Source organism: Patagioenas fasciata, chromosome 18 (assembly GCF_037038585.1).
Source record: "Patagioenas fasciata isolate bPatFas1 chromosome 18, bPatFas1.hap1, whole genome shotgun sequence".
NCBI classification, from domain to species: Eukaryota; Metazoa; Chordata; class Aves; order Columbiformes; family Columbidae; genus Patagioenas; species Patagioenas fasciata.
Genome location: NC_092537.1, coordinates 8,137,501 through 8,164,488, shown reverse-complemented (window position 1 = coordinate 8,164,488; position 26,988 = coordinate 8,137,501). Strand labels below are relative to the sequence as shown.

Genomic DNA, 26,988 nt, shown 5'->3' with positions numbered 1-26,988 from the left:
TATTTCACTACTGACAGCAAAGTAAACGTTTGTGTACCAGGGTGTGCTTGCAGATGGTTGCTCTGGCTGCCTGTGCTGCAGCAGACAGTAAAAGCTATTCACAACAGGCCAAAATTCCTGAAGGAAATTTCAAATCTTGATCACAAATTGCTTGCAGAATTTACCTCATGTCTTTAAAATACTGAGACAACTGGAAGGTTGTGAATTCTCCCAGCTGCGAATCAGGTTCGCCATTTCATCTTTGGACAAGTTTCTTTAATTAGTGCCAAACTTTTCTACCTGAAACAGATAGTATTCCCCATATCCTATGATGCAGTCAAGGAAAAATAACTATATGAGAAATCAGCATCTTAGCCCACATAAAAATCTTCAAACCAGAAAGCAGCTAAGAAAATCCATTTTTTAAAAAGTTCTAGCAGAATTCTGGCAGAATCTCAGTTATAATAACATTTTGTTACAAAAAGCCTTGGACATTCACAGAACCGGATATTCAATCAAAGGGGACAGGTGGAAATGAAACACTTCCAGAAAAGCCTGTTTTGTTGTCAGCTCGCTGCTCACTGTTCCCTCCATCTCACACCATTCCTCTGCTCAACCCATCACAGCTCAGCCAGCTCACACAACGCCTGAGGTCCCCGCGTGTCGAGGCCAGCGGTCCTTCAGGGGAAAGAGAAAACAGAAGGGATGCAGCTTGTCGAGAGCTAAGTAATGAAACAGGCCAGAAATACTGCTTTGTACCAGTCACTGAAGAAGGGTATTTTGTCTCGCCAGGGTTCACAAGGCATCCGAGCACCGTTAAACGGTTCTGGAATTTGCTGATAGTACAGACTAGCTGCATTTCTCAGCTTTAGGGACAGACCAATACCAGGAAAAGGTTTTAAAAACAAAGGCTTGAATTACAATTCAAGAGGATAAACAACTGAAGTTCTACTGTGGTTTTTACCTATTGCATCTCTTTCCTGTGTTGCCAAACGTGCCTGTCATCCGAACATTTCAACTGACATACAGACTGTGGTTTCCAGGTCCAAAATGTCTCCAGCGATTATCAATATCTAGAAAGCCAAATGAATAATACTATAACCAACCACAAACTGTGAAGCCCACCCTGAACTCAGAATTCAGTTCTGCATTCATTTCAGAACCCTCTTTCACAGCAGAGGGTAACCACCTTCAACTACTGCATTTATTCAACTCGGTGACGTAGCTACACAAGCGTTGCCAGGAAAAAGGCTGCACTCCAACTCTTTAGTACCATTGGAAGTCAGACTGCATGAGGATGAATTTCATCGTTCTAGGAGAATCTTATTACCCAATCTAGTCATGTTAATAAAGTTACTTAAGAATAGATTGCACGCTCTTCAAAGCAATGTTTTCATATCCTCTGAACAGCACAACAGTTCACTGTTTGGCCTGCAGCCCCTAATGCTACTAAGAGAATATGCTTAGTAAGATCAAAGGGCAGAAAGGACCAAAGCCATCAACCTCCTCTGGCCAACAGAACATCCTGAGTCAGATCCACACACACACAAAAGTGCTTTGGCTGGTTACCCCAAACTGAGAGTACCAACCGACGACCATGTAAGACGGATGAGGCAGAACACCTACTAGAAATCTTATCTGAGCCTAACCCAGCCACACCCAGAATATTCACACGAGTAAGGGGAGGAAATAACTCGCTTCCTTTAGCACATCTTTGCTCAATATGTTATTTAATGCCTACATCTGTGGAAGTTATAAACACGATTTTGACTGATGAGAATTTATGTAATACACTCCTACTAACTTGTGTCAGCATCCAGGTTCACTGAATACTGCACTGGAAATAAGGGACGCTTTTTGTTACAATATGATCCTCCTCCAAACGACTGTTCTGCTTAAATGTTTCAACTCATCCCTTCTGAAGGAAGTCTCAGAGTGACAGAGAGAAGTCAGCTAAATCAGAACAGGGAGTAAGTAAATACACGGCTACTTTGAAGCCTGTTACCTAAGTAGTTTTCAAAGTCTGGGTCAACTAACTTATTTCTTGACTATTAACGTAGTTGCTTTAAATGGCAGTCAGTTTTCATTATCCTGAATAAAGAATAAAAAGTTCTCTCTCATATGACAACTTTTTAATGAGAGATTTCTGCATCCTATTAAGCAGGCATTAAAAAGACCCTCAAAAGACAACATAAGAAATCCAAATCACAACTTTGCATAGTCAACTTAGGCAGATTCACATACTTCTTGAAAAAATCCTAGGGATATATGCAGCCCCTGCAATAAAGGACATGTAAAAAACAGAAAGGCTTTCATAATTTTCTTCAAAATAACTTGGTTTGGGTATTTTTCAGACAGATGATAGAATGCTGCACAAACTCGAGTCAGTCATCTGTTTTAGAGGCAGGAAATTTGTCTGCTTTCTGAGATGGGGGGGTGGTAAACAAAAACACCACATAAAGTTTTGAAAAAGAGCCATCTACCTAAACATTTTTCATATTGCATTGCAAGTACTTTTTTAATACACTAAAATTATTTTGGGGCTTCTACTCTTTTGGATCTTTCTTTTCCTTTCCATTTTTATTCCATAGAGTGTAACAGCTCTCATATCTGCAATTCCTTAGCGTATGATTCCACAAGACCCAGCAAGGTGACTTGCCCAAATCTGTGCAGATCCCCCATGTACTTCATGCCAGCTCCACTGCTCACCAGACCTCTCTGGGAGCCACTTCAATGCAACAGAAAACCACCCAAAAATAGAAAAAAAAAAAGGCAACATGAGCAGCTTCCAGAACATCTGATGAGCTTCAAGGCCAGCACAACCTGCAGTTGGGAGCGCTGCAGAAAACAAGAGCATCCCCCTCCCGTGCTCCATTCCAGCTGCAGTGAAACCCCAGATAAGCTCAGACACTCCTGAAAGCACAGCCTGCATTTCTAAAAAGCGAGATCCCAGATTCTTCTGAATCACAATTCCCAAATTAAATATCAAAGTCAGAGCCTCCTTACACTCTGTAGTGATAATTATATTACTTCTCAGTCTCAGCTCTTAAACTTGAGGTGATCTTTGATTTCTCCCATCTTTTTTCAAGCCTCCCGGCAAACCCTTTCACCTCTCCTCGCATAACAACTACAAACCCCTCTAATATCACAGAATCACAGAATGTTAGCAGCATCCTTTTGCCCCTGCGAGATAAATGTTTCCCATGTATCACTGTCTGGACTGGTGTCTTGTAAAACCAGCCGTTACCAAAGAACCCAAAGCCCTGCCTGTAGCTCCAGTCCTGTAGCCAATTCTTTACAGACTGAATTTTTCTATTCCCTCCCATACCATCACCCAAAACTGGAAGGAGGGAAGAGAAAAATCACTTGAGCCCCAGACTCTCTTACCATCTGTCCCAAGGCCTTGAAATCTTTTTTTCATTCCCGTCAGACTGCGGGATGCAGCTTCCTCCCCATCTGGAAGACCAGCAGTGGGTAGCAGCCCGTTGGGGAGTGCCCTGGTGATGTCCCTGATCCGGGCTCCAGGTAGACTGCACACTTCCCTACGATGATGGTAAACTCTGCAGGTTGGGCCCTCTGTCCCTCTCAGAAGGGAACTGCCTACTACAATTACCCTTCTTTCTTTCTTATCTGAGGTGGTCTTGAGGCATGGGGTCAACTGCCTTTTTCTACGTGACCTCGTAGGTGAGCCTTGCACCACATCCTCACCTACCTCTTCTTCAAGATCCAGGGCCTCAAACCTATTACACAGGGGGACCTGGGGAAGCAAAGCAGGCAGGGAGGGGGATTGCCCACGGCCCCGAGCTGGAACTGGCTTCCAACCCTCATCATCTTTTCTGTCCCCTACCTCTGCCCAACAGCAACAAGGCAGGGGCTGTCTCAGGTCTTCTCTGTCTGTCCAACAGGGCAAGGGGTTCATCACCTTTTGGGGGGTATTCCCCTGGAGCCTCTCTGAGTGGCACGCCTGGGAGCTACTCCACCAGTCGATTTCCTTTTCACACTCCCTGATGGTCCTATATGTTTGATGCTTTAGAAGAAATTTTAATTGAAAACCAAGCCAAGTATTGACTTCTTGTTAAAACACACAATAAAGAAGTCTCTTGTTATAACCTAATGGGAGATTATTAAAAAAAGACTTGCAGAGAAAGTAATGGCTGAAGAGCTAAGCCATGAAATTTCATCCAACCACACCTATACTGTACCCGATCAGCAGGTCAGACTACAGCAAGGTTTATTTTTCTATTTAAAGCACCTTTTCCAAAAAGGTATCTATTTTTGATCAGGAGAAGATGGTGAAATGGAGATACTACCATTCTTCTCAGTAAGCCATTCCAACACTGCTAAAAATATGTGCTTAGTTCAAACCTTGAGAGTTTAGTTTACAGCCTCTGGGTTTTTATACCTGTGGGCGATCCATAAGCCAGCCTTTCAGTGCCCATTACAGGGTATATACACCACCCCAGCCATCCTGCGCTCCTTTCTAAGGAGACAAACATAATGAACCCCTGCGTTCCTCACTATTTGGTATCTCCTCCAGTCTTTGATTCTTTTTAGCCATCACTCCCTTGAGCCCTTGCAGTTCTGCAAGAGCCTTCAACACAAATTTCGATTCCAGCACTCCATGAAGTTCCAGCACCCCTGAGTACTCCCTGATCCAGCTCCCCTATTTCCACACTCTGCTTTGACACATCATCTTACTACAGGCATCTCTAACCATTTCTCTACAGTCACCACTTTCAAATGTACGAACAGTTTCCCACCCTGTAGATCTGGCCTGCACGCCATGAGATGCCTTTTTTTAAACAGATCAACCGTGTCAATTTTTTGTTATTATTTGTGAAGACAATATTTACCAACACTAATATCCTCTGTATATATTTATCAGTGATTGCACTTACTTCAGATCACCAACAGCAGTATCAAGTATTGATCAAGTCTTTTTTTCATGATTTAGCACTAACCTGCACATTACACTAACCGGCTTGTGTATTCCCAAAATTCTGCTACTGGAAATACAGATTTTTTTTTTTAAACATGGGGTTGTAGTTACATGGTTACACTTCTCCATCCCTGGAGATACTCAGCATTCCAACAGCCAAGGTGCTGTTTGGCTGGCAGTCCCTTCCACAATTATTAATGTAAATCCTTAACACCGAATTAAAATTAATTCCGGTTAACTTTATACTAACTTTGTTATCATCATAAAGCTATGATAATGACATGTCTCTGGCTTTTTTTACACAGTTCTGATCCAACAAATGCTCAATTCCACATGCATCTTTATCCACACAAGTCCTCTTGCTGCAGTCAACAGGGATGTTTAGAGGTTAGCATGGACATAACCGTTTGTCAACTTGCTCATGTTCTTCATTTTACTTGACACACATGGACAAACAAAAAGGTGACGTGCTCATATAAACAGTCATTAAGACATTCTGAAATATCGAATATTGAAAATTTTACTCCCACAAATACTCAACTGTCCAGCACACATGAAGATGATGCTCTGCAGAGTTTCTGATTCGCAGCACTAAGAAGGCCAGACCAGCCCAGCAGCACACACAGGAGCTGCAGCAGCATCAGGGAAACAAATGTGAAGAAACAAAGACTCCGATCACGGACAGACCTCCTTTAGCCCTATGAGAAAATGATGAATGACAAACATTTGCACTAGCTCTTCAAGTAGCCTACTGAAGCCTCAGCACAGTGATACAACAGTAGTGATGAAATCTTAACTGAAGAATATAACGTTCATTTTTAATGCCATCCAACGTGGAATAGCTGCAGAGTAAATATGGTTCCTCCCCTCCGACTGCTTTATCTAGGTCAAAAAACTCCTTGAAGGCAGGAAGTCACAGGAAACAAATGTCACTACACATCAACTTTTTATCATCAAAACAAGCAAGGCAGTAGATAAAGCCACCACCTTCCCAATATTTCAGTAGGAAGTTCCATGAAAGACATCAGCTTTCTAGTAAACACAGGATCATTGTGAAAACTCAATATAGGCTGCAAAAGAGATGGCCGCACACTACCACATGACAAATTCGGAATTTTCTTTGAAATTATATTGCTTCCAGTGTCTGACATGATTTTATACAAGATAATTAGACTTGAGAGGTCTTGAAGGCACTGCTGTATTTACTGAAAAATACAGTAAATCAGACAGAAAATAATCTCATTTTGAATAGCTCAGGCATATGTGAAAAAATATTTTGATTTGTGCATAAGAATTACGCATGTTCAAAAAAAATACAAACCCAAGAGCAGCAGAATTCCTCCACAGCAGAATTATTCTCTAAAATATCTACCTTCAAGAAGGACTAATATTTACAAGACAATGTCATTTCCTGATTATAATCAAATTAATCATACACATTTATTTTTAAAAGGGTGAATGATTAACTTGTTTTCTGTATTAACTTACTTAACCTACACATATCAGATACCAAAAGTTGTCTCTTCCTACTCAAACATAGTGCATTTCACAACCCAAGATCAGTATTGTATTTTGATTTAATCAATGCAAAGAATGATTTAATTTACATATCGCTTACCTCATTGTTATAACTAAAGGTAACAATCTCAAAACTCTCTTTCAACTACAGATTCTTAGAGTAGACAGTTTTAATAGTGACTTTGCACCTTTCAACCAAAACAACACGAATCTTGCTTCTGTCATAGAACTGGAACTTAACAGACCATAAAGAAACCATCATTTTTTAAGATTATTTCCTAGTTTATAATATTTCATATAACTATACAAAGAGTGTACTTACTCCCGTAGCCACCTACAGATGTAAGAACATTTGTAAGATCAATCAAATTGTAGAACTGGATAAGGAAGCTTCATATACAGATCAGTCATACCAATAAAAAAAAGCAAGGTAACTGCAAATTAATCCAAATACAAAGTTGTTAAAGCTTCACCGCAACTACCTGATTGGTTTATGACAATTTGCAACGCTGTAACAAGAAAAAAAACATTGCTGGAGGTATGTGCAATGGAGAGGGAAAAATGAAAAAAATGAGATGACAAAAGCAACTGTAACACCAATTACGGACCATAGAAACTTCACGCTCATCTCTCTATTTTCATTTCAAATAATATGTGCTCTACCTTCTTCCTCCCACATTCCTCTTCAATCAGATCTGCTTATGAGAGAACATTACTGCTACTGAGCTTGACATTTGCAAATCCTACTTTAAAGGAGCCAAAAAACCCACCTATAAACATAGCCTAGTTAACCTTATTAGTCATTATGGCATGGGACACAGTGTCTGCTAAAGAAAGTAAATAAAACTTTCTGGAGTCTGAATCATATGTCACAGCCAAGTCCAATGTTTCTTAGTTTTATGCTTTAAGATAATTTGTAAGTAATAATTTGTAAGCAATTCATAGTTTTAATACAGGCAGTAGGGAACTCCAAAATACTCCTCCAAACACCAGTCAATCATTAGCTCTCACAAACATTTCAGCTGTCTTCCTTACAGCAACTCTATCTATCAAATGTGTGAAGAAAGGGAAAAAGCAGGTGCCAATCCAGCCTGGGGCGATTAATCCATACTTACTTACTCCTTGAAAAAAGTGTTTTGATTTCTCAAAGTATCTAACATGTATATGCATAAAGAAAACCTTTAAAACATGAGCCAGGAACAAGCAAAGAACATTCCTTCTAAACTAGCAAGTAACATAAGATGTTCTGATCCATTCACCTTGACTGTTAAGCCAAACCTTAGACGGTTCCAGCAAGAAACTTCCACTGAGCACGCGTGCAGCCGTTCTTATGCCAATGGTATCGTGTTTATGTTTCACAAATGTGTACTTCCACAAAACCAAAACCAACTACTAAAATACAAAATCTAAGGTTGGGTCAAAACAAACAAAACATCTCTCAGAACAGCCAAGCTCAAGATGTCAGGATCTTTGTGAAATGAGACATTAATATACAAAGCACACCCAAGAAAGCCAAGAATAAAAACAAAACAAAAAAAACTTGTTCAGAGTTAAGCTGTACCCAGAAGCCTGTCTGTTTTTTCCAGCTCTATCAGTTACATCTGTCTGGAATCCCGCCTCTCCAAAAGCCGTATACAAGAGCTCTGTCAACAACTGCTGCTGTGCCCAGCACAAAATGTGTTTTTCAAGTCAAGTACCTCACAAGTCTAACATTAATGTTATTATTTATCTAACAATATGTCCTAACAATGCTTTCACAGAGGTTGAGGGAAATCTGACAAGCATCAAATGAAGCCAATAAAAAAACAATTAAGTTTATGAACTGGAGAGTGATAGTCCATGCATCTTAAAGGTGTCTGTAAAAGACTTAACTGAACTGCTTTGATTTGTGTGTATTGAACAGGAGACTCTGAAACCTCTTTCATCCCAGGCCTCAATCTGTTATGACATTGACAGGGCACGAACAAAAAAAATTGCTGTTTTGCCCCAGCTCCCATTTTATTCATCCAACAAGATGACAGCTGGTTTGTATCTACACACGTACATATGTGAGTCTGTCAAGAATTGGAAAAACAAACAACAAAAACTTCCCACTGCTATTACCTCCTGCTTGAGAACTGAAACATTTGAATTGTGAGTAAGGTTTCCAGGGAAGCATTAAAAATAGCGACCGGAACAGTTCTCTTAATGCACAGAAATTCCATGTTTTATGGCATTTATATCTGTAGAAAGGAAGATGCCTTTATTATAGGTAAAATGATATTCTAACATTACTAATTTAATTTCCCCAGATGTTAAAAACGTGTGTTTTGCAGGAGACTAATAAGTTGTATTTCTGTTTTTCCCTTCCGAAAACAGGAAGTTCAATAACATTATTAATGAGATCATATCTAAACACTGTGCTGAAATAAAAAAAGGCCAAGGACACTGGAACGACATCCAATTATTAGTGACATTCAATAGGACATTTCAAGCCTGTAGTAATATTTTACTTGGAGTTATCTGTAAGCCACTATTAGACAAAAACAGAGATGAACCCTTCATTCTTGTCTTCCACGATCACTTAAAAACAACAGAAGGAACAGGCCACCCTGATTTTTTCTAAACTTCACCTGCCATTCAAATTGTAAATGATTGTGTCATCCTAGGCAAAGCATATTACTGGCAACATAACAGGAATTAACAACAACAACAAAAATAGATCTAGTGATTACTTGAGCTGGAGGTTAGCAGTCACCAATCTTGTACTCGCACCAAAACTACATTCTTTCCAATTGTGTTTCAACTGTTAATTAATGTTTACGTTACACTGAAGTAACTAAGTTGGATTTTTAAAATCCAGCAGATCATCTTCAGTGTGACCAGTAAAATCTACAATGAAACTCAAGAACACAGCTACAAACAGTATTAGTCATCAGCAATTCAAAGTAATGACTTGCTATAAGCAGATAACGTCTGCTTTGAATTTACCTGAAGACTGCTGTGTTAAAAAAAAAAAGTTTTGCAAATAATGAAACTACTGTTTCCCTATACAACTCCAATAAGGGTCTCCTCTTACAAAGAGATTGCTTTTTTAAGCAATATTTGATCTTAATCACCAATCTAACTATGACCCTGTAGATTCTGTCTGCCCTTCAAGATAAAACTCATCCCTAGGCCTGTTGACTGAAGCAATCCCAGCTCCCGCAGTGTACACACTGCTGCATTGTTCCAGCAGGACGGAAGGTTTGCCACCTTCCATCGAAGCGACGTGACAGGAGATCACACCTATGTTTTGTAACCAGGAGATAACTCCTTCAGCCAGCTTACAGATCTTCCAACTGAAGGCTATTCGTGTGCAGTCTAAGAAATGGTGTAATCCCTGAGCATGGTTTCAAGCAAACGCTGGGTTCTGTAACGCCACCCACGTACGCTCGTGAAGAAATTTTAACTGCACAGAAGTTTTCATCATTGTTCACTAAAAAAAGCGACACAAAAAATCCGTCAGAATTTTCTTTCCCCTTAAAAAGCGACATCGGTGGAAAGAACTAAAATAAATTACAAGTCAATAATTACATGGACAGCCTGAAGAAGCAGGATTTTTCTTCCTGAGGTCTTAAGCATTTAACAGAATGCTACTGACTAAATTACTGGAACTAATTCTAGACTGTTTGCAATCAACATATGTAATGCACAATGACTTGTCTGCAATTAGTATATTATACCAAACTGTTTACAAAGAAAAAAAGTATTTGATCTATATTTCATAAATGTGTCAAATTAAAATACAGATTAACCACATGCCAAATGATTATTAATATTAAAAAGCAGAAAGCAAAAATAGAAGTTACAGTTAAAGGTCAAACAAGTCATCCAACTGTATTCATGATTATACAACTCTGCACATACTGGCACTGTTAAACTCTTTCAGAATGAGCATTTCCTAGAAAGCAAAAAGGTAAGACAATTCGATCTTCACAGAGGAACCAGGTGGAGAAAATAACATTGAGACGTCAAAGCAGAAAATATACACCATCAACGTCCTAAATACAGCTTAAAAACTCGAAAGGCATTAAGACTGTGTCACTAACGGCGTGTGTAAAGGTGAAACGCTCATAACCTTTCAGGTGTTTCTTAGTAAGAGAGCTAAAACATACTAAACCAAAACACTTTCACTTTTCCTACATGTGACTCCTCAGAACACAAATTACTTATTTACAGTTCAACATATCCTTAAACATAGTAGGGTAGGCCTCACACACTCCCCTAGCAAATGATTTCGCAAAGACAGTTTGTGTTTGGTAATGGTAAAGGAATGTATTGCCATTTAAATCTTAATACACTTGTTGTCGCATAAGGAAACATTTTAAAACACCAAGGCTAGCAGAAGTATTTCATGCGGATGATTTAGTTTACCCATAAAAATAAAGGCTACAATTAGGCAGAGGCAGGAACTACCACAAAATCAGAAGGCAATCACACACATAGAACAACCCCCCTACATTCTGCAAAAGCATCAAAGGTGTCACAAGATTTTCACAGCACTGATCCTAAATGCAGAAATCCCAGATATGTGGATAACCACTTGACTGGTTTCCTTTGAAGCACGTAAACAATACTCAAGGGTGTATCCGATTCTATTTCCTAATTACAATACCTCCAAGCATTGCTGCAGACGGATTTGCTCCCAAACTCGCAACCGATCACACACGGGAGGGGGGTCACCATTTGCCACCCTCCAGCCCCAGCGCTGCCGGGGTCTCACGCCTCCCACCTGTACCCCCGGCTGGTGGATGTGCCGGTGGGCTCGGCCCACCGCAGGAAGGACACGGCCGAGGGCAGCAGGCGGAGACGCCGGTGCCAAGGGCCGGGGAATGCAGGCCTCGGGCACCGCTCGCCCGTGTCGCCAGGACGGGGTCGGTTCCCCGCCTGTCACCCACCATGTGCCAGCCAAACGGGGCCAAGCGGCGCGGATGAGCAGCGGCACCACCCCCGCCGCAGCAGCCGGTGCTCCCGAGGAGGACGAGGCAGCCCGGCGAGGCGCCGGCGGGTGGGCCCGGCCCGGCGGGCCCCGGTGTGCCGGGAGGACGGCAGGCCCGGCCCCCGCCTTACTCACACTCGGGGCAGCTGCAGCGGCGGCGCCCCCCGCCTCTGAAACACGCCGTCCACGAAGACGCCGTTCTTGCCGAGGCAGCGCAGGTAGAAGTCCCCTCCGCCGCCGCCCGTGGCAGCTGCGGGGTCCCCCTGAGGCGGAGGCGGCGGCCCGTCCGCGCCGGCCGGTGGCGGCGGCGGGGGAGCAGCGGTGAAGATCTCCAGGTGGCGCCGGGAGATGAAGCTGGAGTGGCCCATGCTCACGTCCACCGAGCCCTGCGACGAGTTGCGGCCGATGGTCACCGAGCGCTTCTTCATGAGGTATTCGAACTCCCGGCCCTCCAGCCGCGCCACGGCCGCCGCCGCCGCCGCCGCCATCTTAGCGAACGAGGGAGCGGGCCGCCCTCCGCTGCGCCCCGCCGCCCGCACCGGCCCCGCAGCCGCAGCCGCCGCCAGACACAGGCAGGGAAGGGGACGCCGCTCAACCGAACCTGACGCAGTCCGCCGCTGGCTGATGGACGGCGGCGCCGGGCCAATGCGCGGCCCGCACGCCCATGGGGCTATGGCGGCGCGGCCAATGGCGAGCGGCGCCGAGGCCAGCGCCGCGCAGCACGTTCGAGTGTCGGGGCCTGAGAACACGGGAAAGGCCCGGAAAACGCGGAGCAGATCCGCGGGCGGAGGAGCGGAGCGACCCTTGTTCCCCCGGCGGAGGCAGCGGCGGCGGCGGGAGAAACGCTGCGCGGAGCCTCGGCCGCGGCTCTGCGGCCCGAGGGAGCGGCGGGGCGGCCCCTCCCCGGCCGGCCGGAGGGAGGGCGGGCGGGCGGGCGGCGTGGAGCGAGCTGGCTCAGCCCGCGGGGCCGGCCTGCCTGCCATCTTCTGGCCGGAGCCCCTTCCCAGGGCCGGGGCAGCGGGACCCTGGGCACCTGCGGGGGGCCGAGCTGCCGCCGCCCGCGCCTGGCGGACGCCGGGTGCCCGAGCGAGGCCACCGGTACCTCCCGTACATGTTTTTCAGGCGGCAGATAGCGCACCGCATACGCCCTCCACTAGCAACGGTCGCAGAAACAGCATTAAAGGGGGGATAACAACAATGAAAATACAAGTACCCAAACATTGCTAGAGCGTGGGCTACTGCCTGGAACGTAGCTTGTAACTCCTCAAAACCAGCCTCGAAAGACCAGGAAAAAAAGAACAAATAGGTGTGATAGATCATCCACATCCAACAGCCTTTTATAGGTTAGGTTAAAACTAGAGGGAAGTAGTACACTGCTTTAAATTTAAAAGTTTCAGGTAAGTCAGTCTGTGTATTTGTGCACACACCTCGCTCGACTTAGCCCTCCTTTTCTAATAGGGCACAAAAAACACGCATCCAACACAACAAAACACGCTAACATCCCATGGCTGTCACAGCATGTCACTCTTTGCAGAGGGTCACGGTACACAGGAGAGAAAATGTCACATAACAGCATGGGGAAAACTGACCAAGAATCCACATCAGGATTTTTGAGTTTAAACTATTACAGGCTACGAAAGAGACGGATGTTAACCATACTGAAGTTTGTGAAACATAGCATCTGCACCGAAAATTATTCACCTGATCAAAATCTTGCAGAAATGTTTGCATGCCCCTCTCCAACTGCTACAGGGTCCAGGCCCCTTCTGTCACTCTTAGCTATAAACTGTGAAGAGGTGGCTAAAACATATTATTATCACTATAAAAATATAAACACTGCAAACGCTTCATTGCAACAGCCTTGCACTATTTTCAAGCAGTTTTTGTTTAGAAGCGGGCTTTTGTTGCTTGTTTGAGCTTTTTTCCGTTACTGAAGTTCACTGTTACTGATTCAGAAGACGTTTAAGTACTTTCTTTAGCAGTACACACAAGCTTTGCAGGAATTGAAAATAATATTTAAAAACATTTTTATGCTCCGGACAAAATCAACTCACTAAGGAACACCTAGTAGTAAATTTGAATTTCAGACTTCTGGTTTTGCACATTCGAGTCAACAGGTCTTAAGAACAGAAGACAGTGCCTGCTGCCTGCAAATGTCATTTTTACTCTATGGATTGTATCAGCACTTGCGATAAGCAGCTACAATACAATTCCATACTGGTTAAGTCCATTTATATGATCACATCCGCATGTCAGATGCAGTAAAATATAGCAACAGTTTAGAGCTTTGGTTTCTTTTACAGAAAACTTTAGTTAAATCTTGCCCACACTTTGGTATTTAGAATCAGACTTTATTCTACGCCAACATATGTTTGGCACAGAAAATGTGGAGCATCAGAGTGCCAGTTATGACTCCCTGATTCTCAGCTTTTTTTATCCCTTGGCTCTGCTGAGACTATAGAAATGTTGTGCCTGCTTTGCTAACGATGGGTCCGGGATGCTGAACGTTACCAGTGGATTTCCAGCTCCTAACACACCCCCACACCCACAGAGAGAGAAAACAGGCGCATTGGGAGAGCAGCCAGGTGAAATCCCATCAGGCCAGCAGCGCTTTCCACCACTCTTACGGTTGCTCAGTTCGCTAAAGTCAAAGGCATTAATGCTACTTTAACATTTTCCATTTTGTGGATCACAACTTTGTTAATTTGTATTAATTTATTGATAACGTCCAGTACTAAATTCACAAAGCTGATATAGCTTCCTGCTCGTCATAATGGCATGGAGAACAGAGCTATTGACACAAAATGCTGAACAGTTTTGTAATATACACTGAAATTACTTCTCAAGCGTCCAACGATCAGTCTGCTCCTCTATAAGGAGTGACTGAACACCAGCGGAAAGTCTGTTTACTTTTGTATTACCAACATCTTAGAGCAAACAGTAAATTCCATTGTCAGAAGCTATATTCATTTTAAGAGGACAGCCGAGATCTTTCTGCCCGTGTTTCGCTAAATTGGTGCAGATTCAGTCACCTTCTTTGTGAGCACACCAAATCGCACAGTTACAGGTCATCCCAACCTGCCCACTTGCAGTTCTGTTCTCTGTTGTATTAAAAAAACAGCAACTAGATGTGGTGGAACAACTCATGCTTACACAGAATTCTCTAGAAATACACTCCTTGAACATAACCTGGTCTTGATGCTGGAGCTGCATACCAGATACGTACTCTTCCACACATTTTTCCCCTGCCAGCTGAGAGTAAGCGAAAGACATTCTCTGTCTGCTTTGTATCCACCTTAACTATTCAAAATAGAACTGGGACTCCAAGTTACAGACCAAAATTCAATCTTCTAAGGCACCAAGTTGCTGCAATTGCCACTAAAACTAAACCAGGTCTCAAACCACTCCTTTCCCTCCTCCACTTTCTGGCCCTTCATGGTAAGTAGCCCAATATTATCCAGTTCCCACCAAATTATGCAGCAGCACCTGTTTGCATCACAGAAATGATGAATCAGCAGGCCTTATCTGCATCATTAACCTTAAAGCAACCTGAGGTCAGTTTAACAGAAATATATAAGTACTATGTAAGGTCTAAGCCATTAATATGGTTTTATTTGACTAAACTACCCTTAAATGACTAAATCTTTTCAGACGTGTGCTTCTTTTCTTGAAGCTCATGCTATAGCAACACGAGGGTGCTCATTTACAGTCTGCTTGCTAGTAAACTGTCATATAATCAAGTGTTCTTTTCTTTGGTTTTCTTATTAAATACAGCTGCTCTGTATTGAAGTCTATAAAGTGCTGAAGCAGACTGCACAAGATGCGTATTTTCACATATCCAAAAGTATGGAGTGAAGAACATGATGAATAATGAAGTAGATTAAATGACCCTAATTGCTTACTTTGACACCACCAGCATTTAACAGGTTTTAAAAGCCATTAGGAGCTATCCATAATCTTTTTATAACAGCATCACAAGCTTCCAGTGAGCTTGGATTTTTGGTTAAACAAAACCCTACAGAGTTAATTTGCAAAACCACTTCTCAGTAACATTCATATGCTATTTAAGAAGCACTTCAGAGACCCAGACCTGCACAACAGAGTGAAGGATTTCACATATTGATACCCCTGCATCTGACAAGCACTTTTTTTCTGCTTACTAGGTGAGAAGCCCCTTGCAAGCAGTAAAATCGAAAATCTTCCTCCAACACAGCCTCAAAATCGCTGCCACGTACAACCACATTTTTGAGTAATCCCGATAACCATACCAGAGCTCTTTATGTGCTCAAATTTCACTCTGTGTGTAAAGCTTAGCAGGACTCGTGCTGTGATTTAGTCATTTTCTCACAAGTGCATTTTTGGTCAAGGGGAGAGTGTTTAAAAAGCATCATGTAATTACTACAAAATATTAAAAATAGAAAATGACCGGGATGGTGTGAAGCCCTCTAATTACATACGCAGCCAATTCCCGAAGTGGCTTTAATAGGAGAAAATAAAGAGCTATACCTCAAAAAAGTAATTTAAATAGGCTTTCTTGACTTGTTAGCGCACTATTGACCTGGAAGAGGACAGAAATCAGAGCTGCACAGGCCAGAACCGGCGGGTTTTAGCGGTGAAAACACTGCCGGGAGCGTTTCTGTCAACAGTGGTTGTGTGTGAGTGCAGTGTTAGGTAGGGTAGGCAAATGAGTAAACGATAGCATCAATTAGAAAATTGTAATTTTATCAAAATCAGTTTCCAATTGGTTTGGTGGTTGTCGTGTTTTTAAATCAATGCCGTTCCCTCAGCCAACAGAAAGCCAAAAATAAAAGAACAGTGAAAAAAAAAAAAGACGTATTTTTCTTTATGCCGCTCTTCTCTGAAATACTTGTTACTCTGTCCAAAGCCACAACTACAAAACTAAGCGAAGTTCACAGGGGAGTAGCTGAGATGAGGAGGTATGAAAACACTTACGCAGAGGCTAAGAAATGGCAGTTGTTTTCAGTGGAGACAAGTGTTATCACAATAATATAACAAGGCAGGTGGCGGCCGGCCCGCCTGACAGGAGTCCCGCGCTCCCCTCCGCTTCCCGCTCGAATACCCAGCGTGCCCCGCGCCCCCAGCGCCTCATGGCGGCAGCGCCCGGCGGGCTGAGCGGGCCCAGCGCGGGGGCCGCGCTGCCGGTGACGCGTGTTTGTAAACACTGCGCGCCCGGGGGCGGTGCCGGGAGCGCGGCCCCGCCGTTCGGCCTCCGCCCCGCCCGCTCCTGTGAGGGGGAAGCGGCGCTAATTCAAAGAACACGCCTGGAATTGAAGGCGTCCCGTCCGCCCGCGGAGGATAATTGTACGTAAGGCAGCTCTAAATCCCCACACCGCGAAAGGATTTTTAAAAGCCGCAGCAGCATTATTCTGTTAACTGGAAATGTGAAACCCCCAGTACTTGGGAACTCAGCCTGGCACGACTCGTGATCTTTGCCAGATAATTAGGTAATTAATCTCCATGCTTCTATTTTAAAATTTTCACACCTAAGAGAAAATGGGACTTGCTGATTCAAAAACATTTTTCGTTTGGTTTTGTTTTGTTGTTGTTTGGTTTTGTTTTGTTTTTAACCCACTTCTACACAAATTTCTACCATTATGAAGTCCTGAAGTGTAATCTGAGAAACAGAACCTTGTCATTTGCAACACTTAGTGTATTAAATATTGGTCATTAGTTACTGCTATTAGTTATGACCCCGTTTAAGTGCAATTCCATTTTAAGATTTTTCACCAAGTTGCCATTTTTTGCCATTGCGCACTCATCCCATCTCTTTGCTTGATAAAAGAGATGTGTATCTGTTTTAACACTCAGAAGTCCGTGTTTAAACACCACAGAGACCAAAGTGACAACTTTCATTTTTTCATGTCAGAATAGATCAGTCCTGCAACATCACAGAGTCACAGAATGTCAGGGGTTGGAAGGGACCTGGAAAGCTCATCCAGTGCAATCCCCCCATGGAGCAGGAACACCCAGCTGAGGTTCCACAGGAAGGTGTCCAGGCGGCTTTGAATGTCTGCAGAGAAGGAGACTCCACAACCTCCCTGGGCAGCCTGGGCCAGGCTCTGCCACCCTCACCCTGAAGAAGTTTCTTCTCAAATTTAAGTGGAACCTTTTTGTTCCAGTTTGAACCCATTACCCCTTGTCCTATCATTGGTTGTCACCCAGAAGAGCCTGGCTCCATCCTCCTGACACTCACCCTTTAGATATCTGTAAACATTAATGAGGTCACCCCTCAGTCTCCTCTCCTCCAAGCTCCAGAGCCCCAGCTCCCTCAGCCTTTCCTCACACGGGAGATGCTCCACTCCCTTCAGCATCTTGGTTGCCCTGCGCTGGACTCTCTCCAGCAGTTCCCTGTCCTTCTGGAACTGAGGGGCCAAGAACTGGACACAATATTCCAGGTGTGGTCTCACCAGGGCAGAGTAGAGGGGCAGGAGAACCTCTCTGACCTACTGACCAGCCCCTTCTAATGCACCCCAGGTACCACTGGCCTTCCTGGCCACAAGGGCCCAGTGCTGGCTCATGCTCATCCTGCTGTCCACCAGGACACCCAGGTCCCTGTCCCCTACACTGCTCTCTAATAGGTCATTCCCCAACTTAGACTGGAACCTGGGCTTGTTCCTACCCAGATTCAAGACTCTACACTTGCCCTTGTTCTATTTCATTACATTTTTCCCACCCAACTCTCCAGCCTGTCCAGGTCTCTGGATGGCAGCACAGCTTCCAGTGTCAGCCACTCCTCCCAGCTTGGTGTCATCAGCAAACCTGCTGATAGTACACTCACAATGGAAAGCATCTTTGTGGCCTTTAAATTCCTTAAAATATGAGATTGTATAGAATATTTTCTATGCATACACAGCTGTACATATTTGAGCAAAATGACATAACTTTCCAAAAAACTAAGAAAAGGCACTGTTTCTCTTTTAGAGAGAACCAGTACATGTCGAGACTATTCACCAGGAGAGAATTATTTTTACTTTTCCTTAATTTTGAACTGAATTCTTTTTAGCATTCCCATGTCACATACCTTTATGATATGGTATCATAAGCAAATAAATACTGAAAAAAGCAGCAGATTAAGCTGCCAAGGTGCAGTTTATCTGGCAGAGATATCTGTAAATAGAACTGTTACACAAACCCGACACTGCAGACTGCTTTCATTTCCTTGGGGCTGGTCAGTGCTGGTAGAGGACTGGAAAAGTTCAATTAACACAAAGCCAGCAGCTCAATGGTTTAATTAGTGTGTTGGCAGGCTCCACAGATTCAACCGCATTTTTAACTTCCTTCTCATCAGTTTCAAGTGACTATTTGTATTTTCCCCCATCACATCCCTAATCGCACTTCTCATTCAAATTACCTCTATTTTTCTTTGTAAAGCTTTTTTTTCCCCCTTCTTTATTTCTCCCCAGAAAACACTTAGTAAGAAGCTATTTGCAGGAATCAAATCGATTACTGATGTAAGCACAATTATGCAGACTGACCTGTGGCAAGTAACTCAATGCATTTACTGTCGCATGCTGTTCCAGAGCTCTCCAGTAATGATTTTATTTACAAATTTTGGGTCAGCGATGGTCTTCCTGGCTGACTGAACATGGGGTTTTTTTGTGGTTTACTTGTCTAGCTCCTCCCAGCTTCATGTCATCAGCAAACTTGCTGACAGTCACTCTATTCCCTTGCCCAAATCATTGATGAATATATTGAATAATACAGACCCCAGTACTGATCCCTGAGGCACTGCACTAGATCCAGGCCTCCAACTGGACTCTGCCCCATTGACCACGACTCTCTGGCTTCTTCCGTTCAGCCAGTTCGCAGTCCACCTCACTACCCGGTCATCCAGACCGCACTCCCTCAGTTTAGCTGTGAGGATGCTGTGGGAGACTGTGTCAAATACCTTACTCAAGTCAAGGTAGATCACGTCCACCGCCCTGCCATCCATCCATCTTGTTATGTCCTCATCAAAGTCAATGAGGTTGGTCAAGCACGACCTCCTTGGTGAAGCCATGTTGACTGCCCCTAATGACCCTCTGATCCCTGATATGCCTTGAGATGGCACCAAGGAGAAGTCATTCCATCGGTTTCCCAGGGATGGAGGTGAGGCTGATCGGTCTAGAGCTACCTGCGTCCTCCTTCTTGCCCTTTCTGAAGACTGGAGTGACATTTGCTTTCCTCCAGTCCTCAGGCACCTCTCCCGTTTCCCAGTTGTATCTATTTTTTTTTCCAATTCCCAATACGTAACTTTAAATAGAGAACTTACTTACCCTCTTCGAGAACTCATAGTTTCACTACACCATTAAATGCATCAACATTCCATTACATTTTGGAACTCACCTTTGCCATTTTACACAACAACAAAGATCTGGTATCAAAAAGTAGTCAGAATCTGAAATAAGTGAATTTTAAAAAGTATCCTCACAAAATTTTCTCTCTCTCCTCATCCCACTGTCACTGAAGGAGGTATTATTTGCCTAAAATCCCAGGATAATTTTACATAATAGTTTAAGTAATTGGATCAGCTTTATCGTCCATGCTTTTATGAATGACTACAAGGTTAAAAGGTATTTCATGTCACAGATAAATATTTAGCCACCAGTTCAATGGCAAACTTTCAACGGTAGCGTCATTTCCTCTTCTTGCCACCAGTTCCCACCCTTGCAGCACCTCCCGTTGTGCCAGCAGATGTTTGTGTGACTAAGCGACAAACCAGATTAAGGAAATAACAGGAATGAAGACAAATGACACCATTTTGAGGGTGAATTTTTGTAGCCAGTGGTGTGCTATCCAAGGAGGAGCCCAGGATGGGTGGCCCGCAGGAGCAGCACAGCTGGAACACCAGCCTCGGCCTCCCCGTACAAACATACACCCAGCTCCCCCGTGTTCCCCTTACCCCCAATAGAGAAGCTTACACTCAGCATGCGGTCTTGGTATGATAAGCTTGCAAGAACACTATGCACATTCATGACAGATTTTCAAAAGCCAGCCAGCCAATGCCCCAGGTAACCTGACCCAAACCTGAAGTCACCCCAGCTTTGAGCAGGTTGGATGAGATGATCTTCAGAGGTCCCTTCCAACCCACTTTATAAAATGGAGAGTGGAAGTGTGTTTGTAGGTGCAAACATACACACAAACACACTTGCCTGTTTTCTTTCTAGACACCCTAGCCAGTCTACAGATAAGACTACACTGAATGCTGCATGTAAAGGAAGACTGCAAACATCACTGAGTTGTAGACCAGTTTTGCTATCTTAAATACACATCAATTTTACATTAATATACAAGTAGTACAGAAAAAAGTATTGCTTTATGACTTCAGAAAGGTGGCAAAAATGTAAGACATCTCACACTATCAGCTCTATCTGATCAGAAGTGTCCCATTTATCTGTTGAATCCTCAGCTTCCCGAAAACACAATCCTCACTACCCAGAGCTCTGATTCCTGTAGTGGTGAGAAATCGCTCTGGAATTATAAGGACATGAAATATTAATTGCTTCTGCTGAGACATCAGAAAGAAAGGATGTAGGCTCGTCTTGAGACAGGTAACCACTCAAACCACAAAAAACATTCAGGTTCAGCATTCCTCTCTAACCCACATTTCATTTACACATCTCAGACTGAAACTCCACTCCTCCTACCTCTGGAATTCCTCCTGTGATGCATTTTCCCTTCTACCATCCACTGATCAGTATTTTCAGCAGTGACTCATGAGAAATGTGCTTAACATGACACATTGCTGAAACTCACTCTGCTCTACAGAAGTCAGATATTCAAAAGCATATGTCGATATAACAACATAAAATATGTAATCCATGCAGATTATAATATTACAACAGGAAGTTTTTTAAAGTCTACTCTTAACTTTTCTTCAGCATGGAGTGCTGGTCTAATGGGAGGCTCAGAGGGAAACATTAGTATGGGCCGAACCATACTGTATTCAAGTACTTTGCACCAGAATAATCATTCTACCAGTGATTTTATGCAGTGAGTGCTCCTCAACACAGCATGCATATGCAGTATTAATTTGCTTCCACAACAGTAAGTCATTAAGTAATATAATTAACTTTCAGTGTGCATTTATCAAGGTACTGAACAGGCTGACACAATGGCACTCAAACGCCACAGAAAGGCAGAGTTCCTGACTGAAATAAGCTGCTGCAGTTCAGATTCTTCTGCTGATCTTGTAGACTTTGGAGGAAAATGTAACCGATTATGCCAAAGGCTGAATTGTCTTCCTTTTTCACTGCAATGATGACAATAGCAAATCTGAGAGCACTGGAAGACACTTCACTGAGAACCAGTGTCACTAGTGATACTTTTTGTGAGCTACACTGAGTCATTTCCACAAATGACTGCTTGGTAGTCAAAGAAAAATTTGAAAAGTACAAAGAGAACAGAGAAATACATGGGAAGCGGTGTTTTCATTTTGAGAAAGCTTCAACCTTCTCTGCTTCATTAAAAGAGCTCTCTGTGCAACATTTGGTGAAAGATATATTATTAATAAGGTAACGTTGAATTTTTATATTTCAAAAGCAACAAAAGAATATTTAAAAGCAGCAGTTTCTTATAGCAGGTGAAGGAGCTCATTAAAAAAATGACTGTTGAATGTAATGACCTAATTAGGGGAATTTCTCCATAGAGAGAGGTCATTCTAATGTAAGGTGATGGGAAAACCCAGCTGGCTTTGATACTGTAAGATCAAGACCTAAACACTTACGAAAGTGTGCGGTTAAAGAAAAAAATAAAGAAGCAGAAGACTGGGAGTTTCTTTTCTTCTGACAAACGTATCTTGAATACAATCACACTATTTATCAGTTACAAACTTTCCAGCATTACTCATACTTCATAACACCACCACAAATTGAGAACTGCCAACACCATTCTGCTGAATTTCAGTTACTGAAAGCACTCCATGCTTATTAAGAGGCATCATATATCAGCTTTTGTAGTATCAAAAGCCAAAGCAAATTATTCAATAATAAAATATATTTAGATGAATAATAGTATCTGGATCACTCATTTTTTAGAAGGCACTAACACAGCACACTATAACATCCAGTATTTTTACCCACCATTTTTAAGTGCATCAATAACCTGCAAGAATAACTCCCAGTATGCGGGATATGTTAAATATGTTCCCTAAGAAAAAGCATTCCAAGAAACACATTCAGGATGAAGCACGCTTAACGCTGCCAATGCTACAAGAATGTTGTTTTTATTTTAATCCTTTGAGTTTTAAATAAAGTGTGAGGAACTTTCATTAACACAACCTATAGAAAGTTGTTAAATTCTGAATAAGCTTGAGCAATACCTACTAGCATTTTGGCTTGTTGTTTCTGCTCTTCAGAGAACTATGTACAAACTCTCACGGTGAAATAATCCACTCCACACACTTTATTAATGTTAACATAACACAGTAAAACTTTAGGTAATTAAGTTTAATGTAACATCAAATTTCATACTACAACTTACAGTAATTCTTTATAGTTCACAATAACCTCACAGCAAAATCAAAATGGACCAAAAACTGCCCCGAAAGCGTTATGCAAGAGCTTGATTTTCTTCTGGTTGGTCACCCTGTAATGTAACACAATAACAACAGTTACAATATGACATTCAAATATCTGAACATGAAGTATGTTTGCATTGTTTCACAAAGTATATCTACTGGGCAAATGCCCCAGGTAACCTGACCTGTATTAGAATGGGGGTGGTCAGTAGGTCAGAGAGGTTCTCCTGCCCCTCTACTCTGCCCTGGGGAGACCACACCTGGAATATTGTGTCCAGTTCTTGGCCCCTCAGTTCCAGAAGGACAGGGAACTGCTGGAGAGAGTCCAGTGCAGGGCAGCAAAGATGCTGAAGGGAGTGGAGCATCTCCCGTGTGAGGAAAGGCTGAGGGAGCTGGGGCTCTGGAGCTTGGAGAAGAGGAGACTGAGGGGTGACCCCATTAATGTTTACAGATATCTAAAGGGTGAGTGTCAGGAGGATGGAGCCAGGCTCTTCTCGGTGACAACCAATGATAGGACAAGGGGCAATGAGTTCAAACTGGAACACAAAAGGTTCCACTTAAATTTGAGAAGAAACTTCTTCAGGGTGAGGGTGCCAGAGCCTGGCCCAGGCTGCCCAGGGAGGTTGTGGAGTCTCCTTCTCTGCAGACATTCAAACCCGCCTGGACACCTTCCTGTGGAACCTCAGCTGGGTGTTCCTGCTCCGGCGGGGAGACTCCACTGGATGAGCTTTCGAGGCCCCTGATTCTCTGATTTTTGAAGATCTTTATTCTTAGACAGCTGTCATTTCTTAGCTTTATACAATTAGCACAGCATACATGCCTCATCATTTCTCCAGCATTTTACACATTCAGTGTGACTCACCACCTTCATGTAGGTATCATGAGACTGTAACAAAGCACCGCCTACCTTACCTTTTAGGCTAACAAAGTTTTCCTCATACCAAACAATATTTCAAAATATTTCTCACATCTCTGAAGGGTGAAATAAGCAATCAGTTAAGAACAAACCCTCTGTCTCACCTGTATCAATCAGTCCCAGGAATTCAATTATTGTTGCACTCCATCCTAAAATTATTTGCCAGAGAAAAATGCTATTTTGAAGAAGGTACTTGAATTTGACAGCTTCATCATCACTGGTACTTATTTTCTCCTGACCTAGCTTCCAACAATTCTTCTGTGCTGTGGAATTGCTTTCAGAACCCCAACTTGCTCACCTACTAAAATCAAAAGTAAGAAGAATTAGGAAAGTCACAAGCAAAACCACAGTGGAAAATGAGAATCAGACAAACATGCTACATGTGTTACATACTTCACCATGTTAGCGAGGGGTTTGGACACACCGTGCAGTGCTGGAGTAATGTCCTAGGTTCGCAGTGTCCCCCTGCACACATTAAAAGATACATTTTTTTTTAAAAGGCCAGGTAACTAAGACATGGATGAAATTACAATTATTCAGTAACATTGTTGTGGATAATTGAAACCTAAATAAATAATAATGGAGAAGCATACCTATTTGAGGCTCCTCTGATCTCAACTGTGAATGCCCCAGTTACTGATGACACTGCAGTAAAACAATCAGCAGTCGACTGACGGTGTGGCTGCCTCGCTGAGCACGGCACTATTTTTAGATAGGTTAACACATCACTTCGTATGTAATATCACTCAGTCAACAACGAAACATTTTTCTTTTGAGAAAAGTTAAAGTATGAGCAATTGTACTTGCACTACTCTAAAAATCTAACTGCATACTAGTGACTAGGATGCACGTAAAGCACCAGCTATTTTCCTGTTCCACTCATGAATCTTGCATACAGTTAAGGAAGGCAGTCACTGACCAAGCAGGTTTGCTGTGTGTTCTCTGAGTGTTACAACTTTCCCAAAATCTCTCTCAGATTCTTGCCTCAGAAGGACCAACCATTACATACTAAGATGTTTTTTGATAATGAAGAGCACAAATGACATGTGTTTCTAATAAACAAAATTAAAAGTGATTAACAAAATAAATGCAAAACATTTTCAAAGCAAAACATGCAAATATACATAGTATCACTAACGTGTCATCTGTCCCTGTTGACAAGCAGTCGTGCGGCATCTCTCTCTCTTCTTTCACAGTTACAATTCTCACATCTCCAAGTTCAGAACAAGCAGATTCTTTAGACAACTGGTCATCATTGTCATACCTGCAAATACAACCCAAACTGTTATTTGAAACATTCCTTCTGAAAGAAAAGTTTTGTTTTACTGTTTTATCTAGACTAGTATTATGTGCTCAGCAGTACAAACAAACCAAATACATAAGCTGTTCTATAAAGGATATCCAAAAATCTTCTATTTTAGAGCAAAGTGTACAGCTAATTTTACTTTCTTATATAATTTCTGCCCCATTTTTCAAATTTTATCTGCCCATCACGTATAAAGAGAGTACACTACTAACGTTCCATCAGCTGCTATCAAAGAAGTGCTGCCTGACAATGCTCTTTCTTCCTTCACATTAATTCTTCTCACACTCTCAGGGTGGGAACAGATGGGAGCTTTTGACAATGGCTCGCAGCTGTCATACCTAGAAAAAAATACACAGTTGGCATTAAAACCAAGAATTATTTACTTGGTATTAGTAAACAGAGGAGTATTGTGACAGCCTACTCACAAGTCCAGTAAAAACCCTGCAACTTCTGCATCATTTCTGAAATCCAGCTTTTCCTTAAGCATCAACCATCGGTCAATGTGATTTCCCACATAAATCCTTGTTTTCCCCCTTCTTCTATCAAGACTTTGCTTTCTCTTTTTCTTTTCCAGAAAAGACAACACCGGGGGCCTTCCACATCTCTTTGTGGTCAGCGACATTGCGAGCCTAGAATTAAAGGAAAGGCTTTTTGGTGAGACATAGCCCAGAGCAACAGACTGTACCTCAGTGTCCCGAATTGCCGCAGCAACTGGTTGCCAAACACCAGAAGCCTTTCGCTTCTGCGGAGTTTAGAACCGAAGCCCCTGTGAAGGAGAACGGGTCAGTGCAGAGGCCGGTGTGCGGCGCTCCCCACCCACCCCTCGCAGCTGGAGGAAGCCGCGGGAGCTCCGCCCGCTCCCGCCCCGTCTCTCCGAGGAGGCGGCTACGAACGCGGGCGTTTCCAGTCAGGCGACGGGCCCCGGGACAGCACCGCCTCACGGTGACCCTGAGAGAAACAACCCCTCCTGCTCTTCCCCCCGCATCGTGGCAGTGCCCCCCACGTCCTTACCCCGCCTGGGAAAGCCGCTGGGGCCGCTCACCCGCCGGGTCGTTCGGTGGCTCGGTCGCTCACCCACCACCTCCCGGCCCCGCCGCCACCAGCTCCGCGACACCGGCAGCGGCAGAGATAAACACAGGGCACGTGACTCCCCGCGCGCGCTGATGACGAGCCGATCACGTGAGGGTGGGGTGGAGACTGGGCGGGAATATCCGCCACAACTAATGAGCGGGAGTTATTTGGGTTAATGAGCATCACAGAATGTCAGGGATTGGAAGGGACCTGGAAAGCTCATCCAGTGCAATCCCCCCGCCGGAGCAGGAACACCCAGCTGAGGTTCCACAGGAAGGTGTCCAGGCGGGTTTGAATATCTGCAGAGAAGGAGACTCCACAACCTCCCTGGGCAGCCTGGGCCAGGCTCTGGCACCGTCACCCTGAAGAAGTTTCTTCTCAAATTTAAGTGGAACCTTTTGTGTTCCAGTTTGAACCCATTACCCCTTGTCCTATCATTGGTTGTCACCGAGAAGAGCCTGGCTCCATCCTCCTGACACTCACCCTTTAGATATCTGTAAACATGAATGAGGTCACCCCTCAGCCTCCTCTTCTCCAAGCTCCAGAGCCTCAGCTCCCTCAGCCTTTCCTCACACGGGAGATGCCAGCCCCAAACACTCTCTGCCCTCCTGCTCCTCTCAGTCCCTGCGCGCTTCCAGAGCTCTGTCCTGTCCCACTCAGAAAAGGTCTTGGTTAGTGTTCCTTTTCTTGGCTTCTTTGCAAATATCAAGTATTAGTTATATTGAAACTGGTTAAAAGCCTTTTTTTAAATGTTAAAACGGGTAATTAATTACAACTACCA

At 43.4% G+C, this 26,988-nt stretch overlaps 1 protein-coding gene across 1 annotated transcript in view; it reads right to left on the bottom strand.

Annotated features, from left to right (window-relative positions):
* Window positions 1-12,394, bottom strand: part of FOXK2 (forkhead box K2) — a 39,382-nt gene extending 26,988 nt beyond the window's left edge. Inside the window, exon 1 of the mRNA XM_065852760.2 lies at window positions 11,532-12,394. Within this exon, the coding sequence (XP_065708832.2) occupies window positions 11,532-12,379 (848 nt within the window). The 5' untranslated portion in view covers window positions 12,380-12,394. The remainder of the gene's footprint in view (window positions 1-11,531) is intronic.
* Between the last annotated feature and the right edge of the window lie 14,594 nt (window positions 12,395-26,988).